The sequence below is a fragment of the Rhamphochromis longiceps genome, linkage group LG1, assembly GCF_057381845.1.
Source record: "Rhamphochromis longiceps isolate RC_006_pf linkage group LG1, R_longiceps_female_GT1.1, whole genome shotgun sequence".
Classification (NCBI taxonomy): domain Eukaryota; kingdom Metazoa; phylum Chordata; class Actinopteri; order Cichliformes; family Cichlidae; genus Rhamphochromis; species Rhamphochromis longiceps.
In genome coordinates, this window is record NC_140557.1 from 25,696,350 (window position 1) to 25,716,707 (window position 20,358).

General features: G+C 41.0%; 2 protein-coding genes across 2 annotated transcripts; both read right to left on the reverse strand.

The window, feature by feature from the left end:
• Positions 1–941: 941 nt before the first annotated feature.
• lamp1a (lysosome associated membrane protein 1a) lies at positions 942–9,041 on the reverse strand. The gene is made up of 9 exons (XM_085403507.1): positions 8,644–9,041; positions 4,853–4,959; positions 4,547–4,766; positions 3,524–3,685; positions 3,245–3,438; positions 2,990–3,115; positions 2,831–2,894; positions 2,561–2,728; positions 942–1,933 (listed from the first exon to the last, which is right to left on the reverse strand). The coding sequence occupies exons 1-9, from the start codon at positions 8,693–8,695 to the stop codon at positions 1,794–1,796; spliced, it is 1,233 nt and encodes a 410-aa protein (XP_085259633.1). The 5' UTR covers positions 8,696–9,041; the 3' UTR covers positions 942–1,793.
• Positions 9,042–10,637: 1,596 nt separating this feature from the next.
• Positions 10,638–19,627, reverse strand: cul4a (cullin 4A). Its single transcript, XM_085403526.1, has 20 exons — positions 18,990–19,627; positions 17,836–17,951; positions 17,274–17,378; positions 16,562–16,630; positions 16,397–16,470; positions 16,158–16,320; positions 15,988–16,077; positions 15,827–15,909; positions 14,716–14,783; positions 14,380–14,498; positions 14,070–14,262; positions 13,797–13,901; positions 13,574–13,684; positions 12,856–12,941; positions 12,534–12,641; positions 12,298–12,411; positions 12,087–12,192; positions 11,828–12,000; positions 11,571–11,723; positions 10,638–11,469 (listed from the first exon to the last, which is right to left on the reverse strand). Exons 1-20 carry the CDS (start codon positions 19,126–19,128, stop codon positions 11,374–11,376), a joined length of 2,271 nt encoding a protein of 756 aa, XP_085259652.1. The 5' UTR covers positions 19,129–19,627; the 3' UTR covers positions 10,638–11,373.
• Between the last annotated feature and the right edge of the window lie 731 nt (positions 19,628–20,358).

Genomic DNA, 20,358 nt, shown 5'->3' on the forward strand with positions numbered 1-20,358 from the left:
CGACTGGATTTCATGGAGTTATACTAATTTGTTTCTTCATGGCGAGACATCAAAGTTCGCCATGCTGCTGAGGTCACACCCTTTTGTGAAAAGTCAGTTTTCACTGTACCCCAAGAACTGCTTATGGCTTTCCTGGCGAAATTTGAGGCTGCAGATGTCACCCATCATTATACTGTACCCCAAAGTGTAAAACATGACATTTCCTGTTCCCACTAGGTGGCACTCTCCCTGATGTCAAATATGGCAGTTGAAATATGTTCAGGGGTGAAGCCTTATATGTGTGGTCTTTGGTCCAGATCGGACAATGACAGAATGAGAGGCAATAAGATTTTCATGGCGAGTCATCAAAATTCGCCGTGGCGCCACGGCCTCGCTGTATCGCGAAAACTCAAAAGCTCCGCAATTTAACATGGCCCAAGTGTGTAGTTGACACTGACCAAAGATGAAGCTTATACGACCAAATCCCAAGGAGGAGTTCGAAAAAGTTCGAGGCATGGAAACGGCGAAATTAGAGCCAAAATGTCACCTTCACGTCTAAATGGCGGACTTCCTGTTGGGATTGCGTCAATGGGCCCACTGACTTTTTGTTCGTCTTGGCATGGTACAGATGTATGCGTGCCATATTTCATACATGTAGCTCAAACGATGTGGTCGTAGGGCTGCATTTAACAAGGCATAGGTGGCGCTCTAGAGCCATTTCCCAGTGCTCATATGTAAAACCATTAAAATACAAAAAAAAAAAAAAAAAAAAAAAAAATTTCCAACAGACCTGGCATGTGTGCAAAATTTCATGAGTTTGACCATGTTTAGGCCCTCAAAAGGCCCTTGTTTTGCCTGAATAATAATAAGAAACTGAGCAGATACAATAGGGCCTTCGCACTCTCGGTGCTCGGGCCCTAATAATAATAATAATAATAATAATAATAAGCAGCACATCACTCTACAGTAGGAATAGAATTTATTATACAATACAAAAGATCAAACTCAGTACTCCATTAAAAAGAAATTAATTTTACATTTTTTTGGGGAGGGGGTGAAAAGCAAGACTGGAAGTCAGCCATGCAGCTGTTAACACGTCTATTGAATACATTCTGATTTTGTTGACCAAGTCTATGTACAGCTTCAGGGGGCACATCATTTACATTAAAGTAGGAATCCACACTTTATTGGCACAACTATCAGACTGCATTTGATTAGCTGCATTAACTGCAGTGCACTGATGGGATAGGCTTTGTTTCATCTGAGGAGGAATATTACTATAGGTGGCAGGGGAGAGGAGAAAAAAAACCAAAAAAAAAAAAACCACCCACACACACACCAAACAAAAAACACTGCAAGCACACAGAGCCTTCTCCTAAGAGTTGCCAGGATTATCTTATGCTCAGGAAGGAGAAAATACACCTGTGAGCATGTTTAGGTAGTTGATGGGATTCCCTCTGCCTCTTCAACTGGAAGATTCTTTATAAATAATTACACAGCTAAAAAGACAAACAGCAGTTCAAGAAAATACAATCAAGCTCCTAGAACATGAAACAAGAGCAGACCATTAATGGTTAACATGCTGCAGCAAATTCAAACTCTCTCAAACTTTGAGTCACCTCACGTTTTGTCAAGATGCATCTAAAGTTAGCAGTTTAATCATAATCTACAGAAAAAGTGAAAAATATTCCGCAGATATGCACACTTCCATTCACTCAGGTTCATGCCCATAGAGTCATCCATCACCGAGTAACACCCTTTGGTTCATCCCTTCACCAATCAGCCTGTATGGTTCAAGTCTAATGAAGGGTTGCTCAGATGGCCTGGTAACCAGCATGGCTCCTCCTCTTGCCTATTAGATAGGCAACAAGGGTGATCAGCACCAGACCAGCCAGAGCTGCTCCAACAATGATGGGGATAATCATCTGGTTCTGGTCCATCTGACACTCCTCAGCTATAGACAAACAGGTAGAGCAGAAGGTTACGCTGTGCAAACAAAATGACAGTTTTTCCTTTAACACCACTGTGCTATATGGATTTAGCATGTGAATGTTCCAGCTGGTCTGGTAAACTGCATTTCAGACTTATCATTTTAGTACAGGGTAAGGCTTCATTTCATCTCCATCTCTGATTATTCATTCTGAAACAAGTTATGGATGTGTTCAACTGTCACCAGCAGCATCAGATTTCTCTTTTTGAATGCAAACCAATTCAAAAACTTTTTGCATGTAAAGAATATGGCAAAGTTCACCTTTTTGAATCAAGTTACAAAAACAAACTTGTCTCAAAGTTTTTTAAATTTTGTTGTTTGTTTTTATTTTTTATTTGCAGGGTTGTTCATGGTCATAATAAACAGTTGCTGACCACTATCAGGCTACACAAATGCTCCAGCTGCTAGAAACAAAGGCTTCAGATATCAATCTCAAAATGTTTGATCCAACTATTAAGTGTGCATCTGCCCTCCACACATCTTCAGCCAGTGTGGAGAATCTCGTTCAGCACAATTTTCACAATGAAAATAGGTAAAAACTGAGGAATGACGTGTAATGTCAGACGAACAACATGCTTAATTCATTCATACCTGTAGCAAACCGGCCACTCTTGACACCGAAGGGCTGGACTTGGAGATCGAATGTGTTGAGAGAAAAGCTCGGTGTCACAAACAGAGTCTGCTCTGCACTGCACATGTAGGAGTAGCCCAGCGTACTGCGCAGGTAGTTCAGACTGTTGTTACTCATGGAAAAGTTAGCTGAGTAGAGAAAGTTAATTTTATTCAGCTTCAAAAAGTCAAGGGGGAAAATAAAAAAAAAAAACAAAAACTAAATGCATGTTGTTCATAAGAGGTACTTACCACTGTCTGACCAATTTGCAAGCAGTGTTACCCCACTCAGATGGTACTTGTTGGTTGTGGAGTTCTGTGGACCAAAGGAAGAGCTGAGCAGTTTCGTAAAAATAACTAATGTAACATTAACAAAAAAAAAATTAAAAAAAATAATAGGGTTAAATTTACCAGAGTGAAGTTGAAGGTGAGAATAGTAGATTGCATCTGTGTCAAAACCAGTGTAGCACTGCTGGCTCCACATAATCCCGTTGAGTTTGTCACATTAGGATTGAGGTTTAATACATCCTGGATAGTCTGGCCAAAGAGAAAAACAAAACAAAACCCAAGATACACTTTGTTTCAAGTTTGTTTTATTTCTATTGACAACTGGTTAAACATTTGCTGTTTTTGGGGAGAATGGCTACGCTTGAAGCTGTAGTTTACCTTATTCTGAGATGTGTAGGAAACATTGAGCTGCAGCCCCATTTTAGCCAGGAGACATATGGTGTCATTTGTGTCCTTCACAGTGTAATTGCCCTGCTGAGGTGTTCCTGGAGGGGTCTGAGTTGGAACTGCTGTTGTACTGACAGTGGTAGGTGAAGGTGTTGTGCTGGTTTGATCTGCAAAACATACGGTCTCTGCGAACAGAGAAATAATACTGTGAACATGAAACCGTTCAAACTTAAAACCACTCAAAAGTAAAAATCTTTAACATCCACCTACCATTTCGACTCAGCTCATTCCCTGGCATGTATGCCTCCAGCCTCATGTCAGTGAAATTAACATTTGCGGTGGCAACTGTAATAACTGTAGGGCTCGCACATTTGTAGGTGGTGTTGACTTTTGCTTCAATCCCAACAGAGGCAGACACCAGAGTGACCACACCTACAACAGAGTAGGTAGAAATCACCACAACAGTACCTTGAATACCATTCTGTTGTTTATACTGACATTTCAGTCCAAGTCCTCCTTCAGTTTTCCCAAACAATCTTGAGGCACTGCTAAAAGTTACAAAGCACTCAAATTTAAAATAATCAGTGTGGCCATCCTCACAAAAAGCGCTCATCCAGGCATTCATAAGAGAAGAGCTACAAGTTAGCTAGCTGACATCTGAAGACGATCCCTCTAAACCCCGACTTTGAGGTAAAGGTCACACATTCAAACACGTTTTTTAGTAGATGCACTTAGTGTCATTTTGAAGCACCTATGTCACTTCATTCTCACATTCAAACTTTGGGGTCCAAGTTGCCCACCCACCTGGGTCACGCATCAGCCTTTTATTGCCGATTAGGAATAACAATTAGATACCTCAGACCTGCACTATGAAGAAGGACCTAACCAAGTGTCAGTCATCCAGGACATTGTCATTTTAAGAACTTGAAAATAAGCATAATTTTTAACATTTCCCACCTTGCAAACTTCTTGAAATGTCTCCCCCCAAAATAAGAAACCCTCTAGATTTTTTGTTCAACATCAACAACCAAATAAATTCCTAAATGAAATTTATGTGCAACACTGAAATGTCTAGTTATACATGTAGCATCCCATCTTTGTGCTACACTATTAAGAACAGAATTCTGACATTTTTTTAAAAACCACAAAATATGGTAAATGGCCTGTATTTGTATAGTGCTTTACTAGTCCCCAAGGACCCCAAAGCGCTTTACACAGTCTGTCATCCACCCATTCACACACAGGTAATATATTCAGATCTATCACATTATTCAGGACAATGCATGGTCTCACCGGAGGTGGTCGCATTGGGGAAGACTGAAGTGTCGCTTAGGTTGTACTGCAGAGTCAGGCTAGAAACCTGATACAGGGTTCCATTGGTTGAGAAATTCAGCCCAAGAGTGTAGCCAGATCCAAATACTGCCACCAGCCTGGCGGAGCTGCCATCTTTGCCACATGTGCTGTTTGCTGTATCCACTGTGGTAGAGTTGGGCAGAAAGACCTGCACTGTTCTCTGAGGACACAACAAGTGATACAACAAATAAATAACCGGACACACAGAAATGAAGCGGTAGTAGGTGAGCAAACATCTGTACATACGTTGGCATGGGTAGTGTTGTATATAATGGAGAATGACGCAGACAGATCAGCTTTAATGCAGGTGGTGTTGCTCTCCTTCACCTCAAGAGTAACTGCATCGATACAACCTGGATATGATAGACAATAAGAAAAAGTAATAAACTGTTTAAATCAAAATCATTCAACCATTTAAAACTGCATCTTTAGGCAGAAAAAGGAAGAAAGAAAAAAAAGTGGCAACAAGTCTCATCGAGTGATAAATCCAAGTCTGAAATGTTTTGGTTTCACAGACTTTCAGGGGTGTTACAGTCAGTGTCTACATGTTTGCAGGCTTCAATAAGATCCCAGAACCCCATTTTAAAGAAAGGCATAGCTTTAGATATTTACATAGTAATTAGATTACATGCTGAATTGTGCATTGTCATTTACAACACAGAAAACCCACAGTCAAACTGTAAGCACTGATATACTCATTAGCTCAGAATATGATCCAGTTTAGAGTCTGACCCCTAGGTTTGCTATGATACCAAAATAAACGGATTTATTTAAAACCCACACTTACACCATGTGCATATTCTTTCTCAGTCTTTAACTTGACCTTGTTAGATAAAGGGTAATTAACAGTGATAATCGTACAGCGCAGCCTCTGTTACAAGACGGCATGGCCTACATTTACCTTGTTAAACAAAAGAAAAAAAAACAAAAAAAAAACAAGTTAACAGAAACCACCACTAGAGGTCTGCAGACTGCTAAAGCCAAGCACGCATGACCACAAACCCAGAAGCATTTCAAAAGACCGCACTCAGTGAATACTGTGCAGAAGGCTTTTTGTGACCGAGGTCCACTTAACAATAATCCTAAAGGCCGATAAACTGATTTTATGACAGCCGTATAATGATCAGAGTCCACCTATGGGATTAACAGCCTGTTGAAAATTCAAAACATCTGTGGGTCATGATATAAAAAGGGAAGACGCACAACATTTATATGACCTGTGTCACTTATCAGCCATGTTGACCTTAGTGACCGTTGCTATGAACTGTTGAGCCAAATTATCTCCTTTGCCTTCATAACAGATGGTCCCATGTATCCTTTGCTAAAGTAATGAAGCAAGCACTATCTGTAGGTTCTCAGTAATCCAGGTCATTTTCTGTGTTTGTGTTGAAGGCAAGCAGACTCCTTTCAGTTGCTTTAAGACCTCTACAGGGTAAACACCGAGAACGCATCAGCTTTTATAATTGATGCTTTCAGCTGAGGTGAAATCTCTTCAGAACCTTTAAAAAAAAAAAAAAAAAAGTCTGCAGCTACCTTCAACATTAACATTAAGAGAATTCAAACAACTTATGCCTGTCAGACACACCCAGGTCACTTAGCAACCTTCCCAAACAAAATCTGACTCATGCACTTGTTAATGTTAACTACTGAAATTAAAACTTCAACTAAATACCCAAATAGCTGCCAAAAGATGTTTGAGGTGGCTACAGAGACCTGATTTTTTTTTTTTTTTTAAATAACATTAACTTAGACAAAACCCATCTGACCTAATGTTGCCAATCCAGTTATACAGAAAACTCAGCCTACTTTCACACTGGCAAAACACACGTGGGCTATTAATACCTTCATCCTCTGGAACCTTCTACCCACTGCTACATGTTTCACTGTGTGTCAGATGGTGGCTATAAATTTCAAACACATTGTTATCTACAGTAAACACTTGTATCCAATCCAACAAATCAAATCCTTTAAATATAATGCAATACTAGGGTTCTCCCACTTGCGTCACACTTCCCATAAAGTCAATAGAGAAGCTGATGTGCTCTGGGTTGAGTTTGACTGCTTTATTTAAATTCAGAGAGGGACAGTTTGACTTTATCAAGTTCTGTCTGGCGTTCTCAGAATATGCGGGAACAATAAAATGAGAAATGCCATCAACAGAACAAACATGCTGGTGAGTTAGCAGGAAAAAAAAAAAAAAAAAAAAAAAAAAAAGAAGAAGAGGATGATGCCACACTGAAAAAGTTCTGTGCATTTCAGGAATTTATTTGCTAGGGGGCAGATTTAACCAGCCTTTGGCCTCATCCCACTGCAAATTTCATCATTCATTTAATAGTGCACTGACTGCTCTTCCTTCCTCCATTTGATCTGAACATAAAGACCACTGTGCTTCAGCCCTGTTGGTGGTCTTCGTCAATCACACCCACTCCTTTCTTGCTGAAACTTAACCCCATGTCCCCCCTTTGTTGACCCTGCAAACATACTGCAGACTGTTTAGACACTGCAATCCAGTGAGCTGCAGACACTGTGTGCACAGACAGGATGAAGCATATCAAAAAAAAAAAAAAAAAAAAAAAAAGTATAAAACACTGACCCTGTTTTGTAATACAGATTCAAAACTGAACCCCCCAGTTAGGTTTTATTTTAAAGCAATGTCAGTAATGTAGTTTTATATTACAGAGTGAGGATGGCAACAACTCGAGCTAAAACTGTGCTGGCCTGTTTCCCTGTGTCAGCAGCAGCCAGGTGCCTGTGTTTGCAACACAAAGCAAGCATGGCAGTCATGTGAAGCTCTCAAATGACACAACAATGAGGCTGAGCTGCAGCTCACCAACATTTTAAAAAAAAAAAAAAAAAAAAAAAGGAAAGAAAAAGATTACTAAATCTTCAGACTTTTCGGGCAACTGTGGTTTGGTTTCACAAATGACTCAGTGTGAAACTGGAACTTAAATAAAATGCTTTTGGGTACCTACTAACCCAATTTTACACTATAAAAAGAATTAATCAGGAAGCTGTAATTGCACTGAATCAGAGACATTCTACCTTTATGTTACAAAAGACTTCAGGCAGTTATTGGAAACGAAGGCCATTTTGTACTGAAAACTCAAAGTTTGATTTCTTGGTTCCAGTCTTTCGGAGGGGGGGGAAAACAAACACCACGACTGATCTGCGTGCATCAAGACTTGACAAACAGACAATAGGAAAATCCATAAGTCTTTGTTAATTGGAAAATATCTAATATTTTTTTGCCACATTAAGCATAAAAACTGTGCTCCGTTTGCAGTCACACCCATAAAAGCCAGGAAAAACCCTGGTATGCACTATTCCATTTACATTATGTAAATGTAGCCTTGATAAAAGAGAAGTAGAAGGCTCTGCTGCACAACTGAGCAAGAGGACAAGTCTCTAGTTTGATAAGCTGCAAATAACACCCATAAAACACCATCCTCAGCCACCCAGCTAAAGGTGTGGTGACTAAAATTTACTCGTTTTGTTTAAATGTTTGACAGTCTTAAAGTTTTGTTTTTCCCCTTTTAAAACCAGCTGAGGTCAAAGAAACAAGTAAAGGCTGATGTTCTAGAAACTCAGTAATCCATACTTTCAGCTTCTTTAATCACTACAGTAGCCAACAGCTGTCCCATCACCCACAGGAGGCTGTTTTTATCATTTTTAGCCTTTAACAAAGAAAGTGTGCACACAGGAACATCATGCCATGAGGAAAAACTGTTTAAAAAAATAGTCTTATGTAAATTATCCTCCCGAGTTGTTGATGTTTTAATTACGTTATGAGTTTGACATTTATGGATATTAAATACAATGCAATTTGTAGTCCATGCGAAGGCACCGGCAAGCACTAACAACCTGAACGGCGGGGGGGGGGGACCTTAAACCTTTTTGGCTAGAACGGTTAAACGGCCCGGGCCGGTAACGCACCGACAGTTTTTGCACCTGACAACTAAACCTACCGCAGGTTGCTCGCGCTTACACAGTTTGGTCCAACAGTAGCTTCTCAAGAGGGGGAAAAAAAACGAACTCACCTAGGACCACAAACCAGACGACGAGTCCGGCCGTAGCGTGGGACACTTTCATTTTCAAGCAGAGCAAGAAGCACTTTTTCACCCTTGCGGAAAGCACGAACAAGCCCGGAGAGATAAGTGGTGCTGAGCCGCGGCGGCTACTGCTGTTGTTGTTGTTGCTGCTGTTGCTGCTGCTGTTAACACAGGTGGGTCTACACGGCCACACTTGACTCCGCAGTTGCCCCTCGTTCACGTGTGTCTGCTGTGTGAAGGAGGGTAGTCGAGGCTTTTTATTGTCCCTAAACTGCGTCCAGCTGGGGCTAAAGGACCAATTAAACAGAGTCGAGCGTCGGTCACAGGCGTACAGTCTGATTGCGCCTCATCTCATCATGTGAACTGTTAGCCTTTAGAACCCCAGTCACGTGAGACCGCCCCTCCCGCTTCCTCTGTGAACTCGGCTCGGCCATCTCCGCCAAACAACGAAGGCTGCACATTTGCGCTGCTATCCAAGTGGCAACAGCATTTCATTCTGTATACCTGCATGGCAAAATATGATTGTTCTAGCCCCACATTTACTGCCGGGTAGGATTTGTCAGCAGGATGTTAATAGACGCCTAATGAGAAAACTAGGGCGCAATAAAAATGACTTCTCACAGCACTGTCATACGCAGGGCTCATTAATTAAAATGCTACTGGCTGGAGAAATAAAATGATGGGATATTTTGACTTCCGGGTTCTCCTTTTCTGTTCCCAATTCATTAAAGAACATTTTAAACCACTTATGGAATTTTAGATTTTCGTTATACCATCTGTGCGAACTACAGCACAGTGAACTGTATATTTTTTTATATGAGGGTGTAGCACGTGAAAGGCGCCTCCACTCTATGCCGTGCACTCTGCTAAGTGCGTGTTGTGGGCAGTCAGCTGACACCTTCAATTCACGAGGGCATGCAAAACCCTAGAAGGAACTCAGAGGGCCCTGCTACATTTTAGTGTACAGTTCAGCCATCCTTCTTTAACAAGGGACCCACCTTTTTTTCTTTCTTTTTTTTGCCTTAAATGAGACTATAGTATCAGTCAGCCAGCCATTAACCCCTATATTTCTATGAAAAAAGCAATATCAAGGGAATGGTGAAAGGACAGTGCTATTAGTACAGCCTACAAATCCTGAACCAGAATGTATATTTGGCTCTCTTTAAAGCACTTTAGGTCAAATTCTGTTGTTTAAATGTGCTATATAAATTAAATAGACATGACTTTCCCCACAATATGTGCTACCTGTTTATTCTTTGCCTCTCTGAAAGAACTGTGACAGTGGGCTCTCTCTCTGCTGAGGGTTTATGTCATCCTCTCAGTTTCATGTCTCTGTCACTCTCCACTGGCTTTTGGTTTGGTGTAGATATTGGTTTAAAATCTTCTTTAAAATTGCTAATCTACTCCCTGTTCTCCAAACTGGATCCTTAGGTCCACAGACAGAGGTCTTCTGGTGATTCCACATACCCATCTGAAAACTAAGGAAGGCTGTGCATTCTAAACCTTAGTGCCAAAACTGTGGAACCGCTTATCTCTCTCTCTTTCCACCCATGACTCTACAGCATCCTTAAAGTAAAAAAAAGAAAGAACAAAAAAGCTGAAAACCCATCTATTCTGACAGGGATGTCAGTAATGGTTTTGTGTTGTTTCACTTGATTTAGCTGTGTTCACTTTGTCCTTGTTTTTAATGCCTCTCTGAAGCATTTTGTGGCTGTTTTTTTGCCTTAAAAAGCGCTGTGTAAATAATCTTTACTTACTAGGTCTCAAACGATGCGGAAATCTGAAGTGTACAGTAAAAGGAGTTTCCAGTTTCGCTGAAGTTAGGACGTAGAATTCCCACAGAAGTCTAAACCAAGCTTCAACAGGAGTATTAATCCTATCTTGCTAGTGTCAGTTCAATACCAACACCAGCGTTGGTATCTTTACTATCGATATTTGGATCCGCCCACCCCTACACATCACCACGTGCACACATCACCAACTGAATCATTAAATACCCATTTATTCAGCTTCACTTTCCGCACTCCTACACAGAACACAATCTGGTCTACGAAAACATCAGCACATGACAGTGAACATTTGGACATTTTGGTCAAAACAAATAACAAAGATGCCAAACGTAATACCCGAGCAGCTTGCCTGCATATGTTTTAGCATCTGTGCTCTTTACTCGTCTCATCCTCAACAGCTGTGTCAAGTAACCAGCCAGTCAGGCTTATACTCAGCAGTTTATGCAGCCGTTCATAAGAAAAACATCTAAAACAACAACCAAAAAAAAACAAACAGAACTCATAAAACTCAAGACAAACAACCTATAATAGAAAATAAGTGATATTAGAATGACATGGAGAAAAATAATCCAATCTGAGGGGAAAACAAAACTAAACAAAAACAGAGGAAAGTGCTAGTTATTTTCTGTTGTGTGTTGCATTAGCAGATTTGCAAGTCACATGAATCAACCATCAACAACAACCTGGGCCACTCCTCCAGCCCAATCTTAGAGTCCCACTAAGGATATTGCAGAATGGGAGCAGCACAGCCAAGTGTCTCTCGTCTCTCTGGAGCTCTGTGTCATCTGGACCTTGTGTCCAGGAGAGTGGACGGAGGGAAAGATGGGCACCAGAGGAGAGTCGGGTGGCTGAGGGGCTGTAGTCCTGTGCTACGGGGCCAGCTGCACGCTTGCTGTGAAAAAAGCATGACGGTGACAGCGGTACCCCTTCAGGCAACATAGTGGTACTGGTTAGGAGTCTCCTTGTCACGTTCCATGTAGTCTCTATCTATGAGCGACTCGATCCGCTTCTTCAGATCACCCGGCTGTGGAGAGTAAGGAGAGTCAGGTGAGCTTTAGGTGCATGGGGAAATAAAATTAATTAGTTAATTTAAAAAAGCCCCAAAACAGGCTTAATCTTGATCACCTTGACAGGGAACTTCAGCTGGTTGTAGAGCTCCGATACCAGCAAGTTGTGACTGAGGGTCTTCCTCATCTTCATGATGCGCACCACTGCTGCATCGATCTGATACTGTCTGTCCTGAAACACACGCTCTGTGGTGCTCACCTGCTCCTCTACCTGTAGGGAAAACAAATAAATAAGTGTGATGAGTAAAAAAAGAACAAAAAAACCCCCAACTAGTGAACGAAAAAACCAACCAAAGACCAAGACGTTATTTTTACCGTTTCCTTCATTTGGATCTGGTTGATCTTGATGCGGAACAGTTTATGTTTAAAATCATTGTTGAAGTTGAAACGGTCTCCGTCCTCCACGTCTTTCCCTCGAGGGTTCTTGTTGAGGACGCGTGCCTTTCCGCAGGCCAGAGACTGCAGCGTGCGCTTGAGCTCTCCCTCTTCTGTGAGGGATAAGAGAGCAGCCATGTGATACAGCAGGTACCCCTCCCCAAACAGAACGGTTAAACTGTATAAAGACACGCGTTACCTATGCCAGTGGCAGCCCGAATCTCCTCCATGCTGAACTCTTCTCCCTCATTAAACATGAGCAGTACCAGCGTCTGGAACAAGGAGACCTGCAGTTCCTTCTTACCCTGCAGTACAAAGTAGTCATTTTAAATCCAGGTGCAGTCCAGATGTTTTCTCAGCCCAGTGTATCCACCTTCTCCACGCTCCATTATCTCTTACAAGGCTCTTACCTCTTTAAACTCTGCCTTCAGTACAGCATGGCCCAGTGTGGGCTGCCACTGCAGCTTCCTCCCACTGTGCTTACCCAGATAGAACAGCTTGAACACCTCCTGGAGTTTTACCATCTACCAGAACATAAAAATATTATTTGTATCAACACTGTCTTGGATCGAATCAGCTGATTTGTTTTGTTTCATGCAGTGGTCAAGTGTATTTGTGTGCCAGACCTAAATGCAGAGCTGCTTACCTCTGTGGGCAGGTGCACCTCCATGGGTGTGTATGAAGGCCAGTAGCCCATAGTGAGGATGTTCACAGTAAGTTCTATGTTGCTTGGCTCACTCTGGTTCTGCATATACTGAGTTAAAAAAGAACAATTGTTTTACAATGATGCACTAAAAAAAAAAAAAAAAAAAAAGCATTTTGAGACACAAATAAAGTGGAGTGTGTCTACAAAGCTCAACAATATCTTATTTTTCAGGAGCTTGGGGGAAAACAAGTGACTGGACTTCTCATACGAGAAGCTTCTTCATTTATCTAGTTTTGTTTATGTGCATGAAGACTTCAGGTACCTGTTTGAACTGGATCATGATGTCTTTGGACAGCTCCATGTCTTTAAACATCCCCTCGAGTTTACTGGTAAACGCCGCCCCACATTCTGCAGGAAGTCAAGACCATGAATATTACAGCTGGCTGCTTCTCACACTACCACATTACCACAGACACCCATGAGAGTCTATATTAGCATTAATAACTTCATATTAGAACTTCATTTAGAGCTGCTGCTGCTATATTACTGCAACATAAAGATCCTCTCTGCGGTTAAAGCGGCATCAATCAAATTTCAGAATATACTGCATGCACAGGATAAGGTCAACCAAAAGGCTAGTTTCCTCATCTAACTGCTCTAAAACATCAAGCATATATCTATAAGTGAGGCATGCATGTTGATTAACAGCAACGTGCTGACTGTGAGGTGTGAAACATTTCCCATCTGCCTTAAAAAACAGCTACTCTGCTGACTCAGCATATAAGAGCAACAGACAATTGTTCAGGGTTTCCAGTATAAACAGGATATCTGGATGACGGATTACGGAAATCCAGTTCAAGATTTTTCTGTAGGACTGTCATTGTTTTTAAAATCTAATGAAAATTTAAACTGTCATCAGACAGCTGATGTTGTCACTTTTATTTTTTTTTTAACTGAGTCTGACTGGTCAACAGAACTTGGACTACAAGCGGACTCTCATCTGTTTATAGACTATATAAGATATCGGACTAGAGACTTACCGTGTTTGAGCTTGGACAGCATGGACTTCTCAGCATCAACAGAGGCACTCTTGCCAACCAGCAGGCGTTTGGCCAAGTCCTTCTTATAAAAAGCTTCAAACACATCTTTTCCTGGATGTACAAAACAGATCAAGAGGTGTCAGATGGAAACAAACTTCCTATTCACTAGTAAGACTAACTGGGTGAAAAGCAAACAGTGACATATTCATTAAATATAACTAACCGTGTATGAAGCGGAAGATTATCATTATCTTATCCAGTATTCTCTCCAGCTCCTCCTCCGTAGCCTCCTTGTTCCCAGCTCTTAACTTAGAATCCACATATTTAGCTGCATGGAAAGCACAAAAGCGGTTATCACATGCTGGAACTAATGAAAACCGCATTAAAATGAGCTGTGTAAATTCATTTAAGCGCACAAAGGTAGTGTTTTATACTTCCAAAACTCTTAAAAATCTAAATTACTGAAACAAATTCATCATTAAATGACCTGGCCTACCGATAAGCTCTGCAGGCTTGTTGGGCCTCTTGTTGATGAAAGTTTCAAAAGCCTCCTTCATGGCATTGATGAAGCTCTCATTGCGTGCAAAGCAGCTCTGTGCCACGTTGTCCATCTTGTCTTTGAAGTCCAGCAGGTCTTGTACCATGTCTTTGTCTTTCTCTGGAGTGCATACAATCTCTCCTCCAAAGGACTGAAACCAAATACAGTGTACATACACACGTCTTAGACACAAAAAGACCAGGACACATTTATTTTGACAGTAATGATTTGTGTTGATGTTTACAAATGTGTTGGGTCTTGTGTGTACCTTGATGTAATCCCTCCAGAACTGCAGCAGTGTGGGAAGTCCTCCCTTCACTTTGCTGAAGAGCTGGTAGAGGAGGGTGAGTTCAGTCACACGATTCTCATCCAGCAGAGTGCTCAGACCTGTCACAAACATGCTACACGTGAGTGCTTTTTACATACTGAAAATGTTTAATTACGTACATAAAAACAGGATACAGCTCTACAGGCAGGACAGCTCAACTAAAAAAGTTGCTAAAGGAAAAAAAGAAAGAAAAGAATACTCATGTGTACCAGTTTAACAGAAACCCAGCACTACGTCAGTTTGTGGCTGTTTGCAAAACCTTTCACACTGACATACCCTTTTGCAGTATTGCAGTCATATGTTCTTCTAACAGCTGTTTCTCAACACAGCTAATGAGACGTTTCCTGTTAAACAAAGAAAACAATATAAGACAAACCAATCGTAAACAAAGTTCTTTGCTTGCAAAGCAAAGCTGCTGTTCTTCAGAATATCTGTTACCACACCTATAAAAAGAAAAAACTATATAATAAATAAATATTTTGCCAATTATTCCTTCAGGATCGTCTCCTTGTGAATCCATTCACCACTTCCAGCATGACTGCTGTTTTTTTAAAAAGGCTCTGTGGGAATCCAGTTCGGTCCATATGCAGATGCACTTTTGTGATGCACACTGGATTCCCTCCCCCATCAGCTTAAATTGCAATTTGAAGAGGAGGATGAAGTCAAAAGGAAACAAATTTAGCTGGTGCTCAGTTGTGGTGTGTTTGTGGGGCTAAAAAAATTCAAGTTATGTGCACCAAATATAATCAGTAAGTCCTGCACAACCCCGTGGACAATGGAAAAATAAGGAGCAAGCACCTCATACGGGCTTGCAGACTGTGGACTGTTTTACTGAAACATGCTGTTTGATGTCTGAGCTGTGGTCAGAGTTCTCATCCACAGTGATGATCCTTTACATAAATGCTTACATCAATTTGCATTTGGTGCAAGTTAGAGCTGCACAGTTAAACTGCAAATGCATAGCTGCACGTGGTCAGAAGGGAACTTCCAGGGTGCGATTGAGACGATCATAAATGAGTAAACCAACCAAAACATGTAGATTTTTTTTATTTAAATAGAATCAAAAGATAGTGTAGTAGTGTCAAAGTTTGTGATGGCAACAGTGCTTGTTGACACTTTAAGGCACCACTGGCCTTCTGACTCAAAACTAAACCTCATTTAGCAGTTTCTATATCACTATATGGTAATGAATGGTTTTTAAATGTTCTTTCTGAACGTTGCATGAGAGCTGTTTTAAATGGCGAGTAGGCAATTTTACCTTCCTTAAGCTCCCGCAACCCTTGAAAAGGATAAGCAGGTATAGCTGATGGTTGGATGTCTCAGCGATATGCATGAATATAATAAAAATCCAAATAAATAAATAAATAAGTAAATAAATAAACATTACTGAGTGCTCTGATCGAGGTAGCTCACGATTCGATCATTTTCCTCCTCCAACCGACGAGCCACGTGGTGCAGGTACTCGGGTACCTGAACACACACAAACACACACTCAGCACTGCTGATGACAATCACATGACACACACACCCACTGGTGGTCTCACTCACGTCTCTCTCCTGCATCAGACGCTGTCCCTCTGCTGCATACAGACGATTGGTCTCAGTCAAAAATCTCTCCTCAAAGGAGTCTTTGTAAACCTAACAAGAGTTGAGAGTCATGATGGAGAAATACTGGCATGCACTCTAAGCGCCCACGTGACAAAGAGGCGATTGTGTACCTGCAGGTCTGACAGCATGCCAAGAAGACTCCTAAGCAGACTCCGGTCCACGGTCTCTCCATTCCGCTCCAGTTCAATCTGCTCCAAAATGCCTTCCACTGTTCGCTTTTGAACAGCACTGTCGCTCACGATGTGGGTGCGAAACAGCTCCAAACCGGTGTCCCTGCAGCGAATACATAACATCAGCTTTCTGAGAACATCTTTACAGACACAGTGACTGGAATTAACTATAATTTTACCAGATAGAAGGGAGTAGAGAGTTCTGCAGCACATAGGTACGATCCAGGAAGAGAAAGATGCTCCGGATCATTATCTACAAAGAATTATTAGATTAACATTCCTACAGTCCACTAAGGTTTGAGCAGAGCAGATTTAAATGGATATCTATCAAACATCACACTCACAGTTTGCCTACAGTGGTCCTGCCAGCAGCGATTCATTCGCTTCAGGAAGGAAAGGTTGTCCAAAGACTCTGTGAGGTCCAAGTTAAAGAAAATCTTTTACTGAGGCATCAAACCCCAGCTCTGAATTATATTACAGTACCTCTAATGAGATATAATGACAAAGCATGTTTATCTAACTTCCTCTTAATACTTAAAAGAACAAACTTCAAAAAGCTGCCCAACCAGTGTTAATAACCAAACTACACATTTAGCATCGCTTGACGTCTGCCAGCAGACCCCAGATATCATTGAAAGAGTAAAGCTACCAATAAGCTCCAAGCAAAATCCACCTTGAGGTCCCAACTGCAGATTTATAAAGAAGGTGGAGCACTGCTTTATCTTATCTGTGTGCAGCCGATCTCAAACAAATTGCTACTCACTATATAAGCAATACCCAACTCTTGTCTGCACACAGATGAACAACATCTGGAAACTAGTGTCCGGTTACAGATTTTCCCCTCATCAAACTTAAGTAATTTAGATATTTATCTCTTATAGTGAGAAACTTGTTATTATCAAGTCAGTGGATATAACATATACTGACAGGATTTCACTCCACAGTTAGCGGAGAATCATTTTGGTTTCTAGTAAAGAAGATATCAGGCAGATCCTACTTGCTTCAACATTTCAGCACATAGCTTGCCTGACATGCCTGTGCACATAAAAAAGGATATTCTCTAAACTGGTGGATCTGGGCCTGCACGTGATCTTCACAGACTTGCCGAAGCTGCTTGTACAGAGTCGGTGAGACTTTATACGAGCACAGGTTCTCCACCGCCTTCAAGTGCAGCAGAAACAAAGAGAAAACAGGAGACAATTGTTTTTATATGACAGGACAGACAGGTGATTTGGAGAATAATAACACTTACTTTAACACTATTAGTAAAACATCATGGATTTATGTGAAAATGTGGTGAAAGGCTTTGAGATGCATAACAGTTTAAAAGCAAACAAACACATCAGCAGACGTCCTGTACGTGATGCAACATGCTCAAAACAAATGGCAAGTCTTCACAAGTTTATTTTAATCCTCGGCTGTTCTTCAACTTCAGACTCATTTAATATTCGTGGCTTTATGGTGTTAGAAATGTCGAGACTGCAAAGCATTTGAGCTTGACATGCCCCGTTGTTCCGTACCAACATGTTTTTAAGGCCCAGCAGTGCAACACATTACTCAGGGTGTGAAGAAAATAAGTCTAACTCTAGTTTGGTAATTAAAAAGACAAACAGCAAACCTGATAGAGCTCCTCCAGGTTATACTTGATGGAGGTGCTGTTCTGGATTGCACCCACCGCATCTCGCAGCTTCAGCCACGTGTCCTCGGTGTAGTTCTCTGCTAGTTTTGGCCTATCTGTTTACAAAAACACAACAAGACTCACTTATAGGACTAAAATATGACCATATTAGGATGTGGGCAGCACATCCTAGTATCATTTCCACTTGCAGAGCATTTGTTTATTACAAATGCTCTACAAGTGGAAATGATAAAACCTGAAGAATAAATGTTCAATGACATTTTCAAAGTTTTCTGTCATATGTTGAAGGTAAGGAAAGCAAGTTTTGATACAATAGCTTTACTGTACTTATGAAGCCATCAACACTGGGATGACTGACAATAACCTACAGAGGGAGTACCTCCACACACTTTGGACTCTCAGCTATGTTGGCAAATAAACATTTATCCTGCTGGAAATTGAACAAAGCAAATTTACTGGTCTCTCTGACTCAATCATTTATTGACATTTATTTATTTGCCAATCTTTTTCCACACACGAAATTTCTTTCATTTCTAAAATGTCCAAAGTAAATGGTTAATTGTAAAGTGAAGTGCTGTAACTTCTCAATATTAACATCAACCTTGATTTAAAACAACCTCTTATTTAACCCTGGAGAACCCATGGGATCAAATTTGACCCCATGGGTTCCCTAGAAAAACAATAGGGTCAGCTCTGACCCCATGGGTTCTCCAGGGTTAAGTTTTTTCCCCATTTGTGGTGTGAATTAATAGACTGACAGAACAGCGGTATCTTTCAGACGATCAATTCATTCAATGATTAGTTATGTCAGATATAAAACCTCGTGCTTTTACTTTATACAACAGGTGCTGGGATTTAGGAGTGGCCCAAAACTCCATGGCTGGTGGATTTGGCACAAACAGCTATGCAGCATAATGGAAAATGCATATCAGTCTATCAGGAGCAAGCCCTGGGTAAAGGTGACATGTGAGTGCTTGAGCACGGCAGTAAGGGCAGCAACTTTTTTTTGTTTTGTTTTGTTTGTTTATCTTTTTACAGGCATTATCTGAAAGTAACATCCTCTTACGTGCTATGGTATCTCTGTGTAACTGCTGCTGTTAGGTAACGCATTAGAAGAGGCTCAGTGACAGTACCTTTGAAATTTTTGATCACTAGTTTCTTTGACGTGCCGGTTTTGCCTGAGGCCACAGCGGAGGTCCTGGCCATCCCGTTGGCACTGTGTTCCGTTATAGAGAAGCTGGCCCTCTTGTCCTGTCGGGTGTCCTCTGCCATTATCAGATTAGCGCTTTGGCTTATCGCTGTATGGTTCAAGTGTTTTGCTAACTTACTGACGGGCTGTTTACTCGCCGTCAGCGGGGCAGCCTCTATATTAAGTTACTTGTCTTTGGTTGACAGCACAGGCACTCGCAGCCTATTTAAAATACATTCACGGGGAAAAAAATGACTTAATACGAGGTTAACTAATCCGAAAACATAACTACCTCCTGCTAAGTAAACACACTGCTAGCTAACAGTATGTTATCTGAACCTGCAGCACACTTTAGCAAACACTTCTCGTCTTCTCATCAGCTCTATAGCTTCACAAGCTAGTCCATATCCCCATCGGCTACTTACAGGCCTCCACGAGTTTAACTGTTGTATTTTGCGACAGTACACTAACACATAAACGCGACATCGTTAGCGCTGACATAAAAATCCCAAATTACTGCTGGCTTTCTCTAACATGAAGCTAGCTAGCACAACAAAATGGCTTTTCTCAGACGGTTCAGTTGGACAGGTGCATCTTGGGTGAAAACCGGCCGGGTTGCGTTCAGGAACATATGGTGCATTTTAGTGTCAGAACAAATTGGTCAAATATTTTTGGTTTGAGATACTGTGTAGTTAACTTAAATATCAGTAACAATAAATCAGTTTGCCATCAAAAGGACAACAACTTTTTTTTTTTGCATTAGTCATTAAATTAAGAAGCTCTAGTCATAATAAGAACTCTAAGGAGGTAAAATTGAGGCGTTCTCTGGAGAGAAGGGGAATGAAAGTCAGTGGAAGCATGACAGAATGAATGAGAAGGAGATAGGTGTAACAGTGAGGAGCAGACGTAGTGAATCTGGATGAGTTTAAATGCAACAGCACCCCTTACTAATGCTAGTGAGTACACGTTTACTGTTATGGCACGCATTTTCTTGCACACATGCTACTAGGACCAGTTTAGAAACACTTAATCACCTCTGATATTTGTTTGGCTCTTGTCATTGTAACGCACTTGTCAGCTATGAGCATCACCAGAGATAAAGATCTATATTACTTGTTAATGAATGAAATATACTGAAATATTTGTGTTTAGTCTTAATGTCTGTGAAGGCTCTCAGTCACCCATGTCATCGTAGTCTGAGGAGCTTGGAAGTCCAGATGCTTTTCTTTCCAAGCTCCTTAGACTGTTTAGTTTAAATATTTTATATGTGAAGAGGTAAACAAGGAATAGTACTGATGCACCTGCCTCACAAT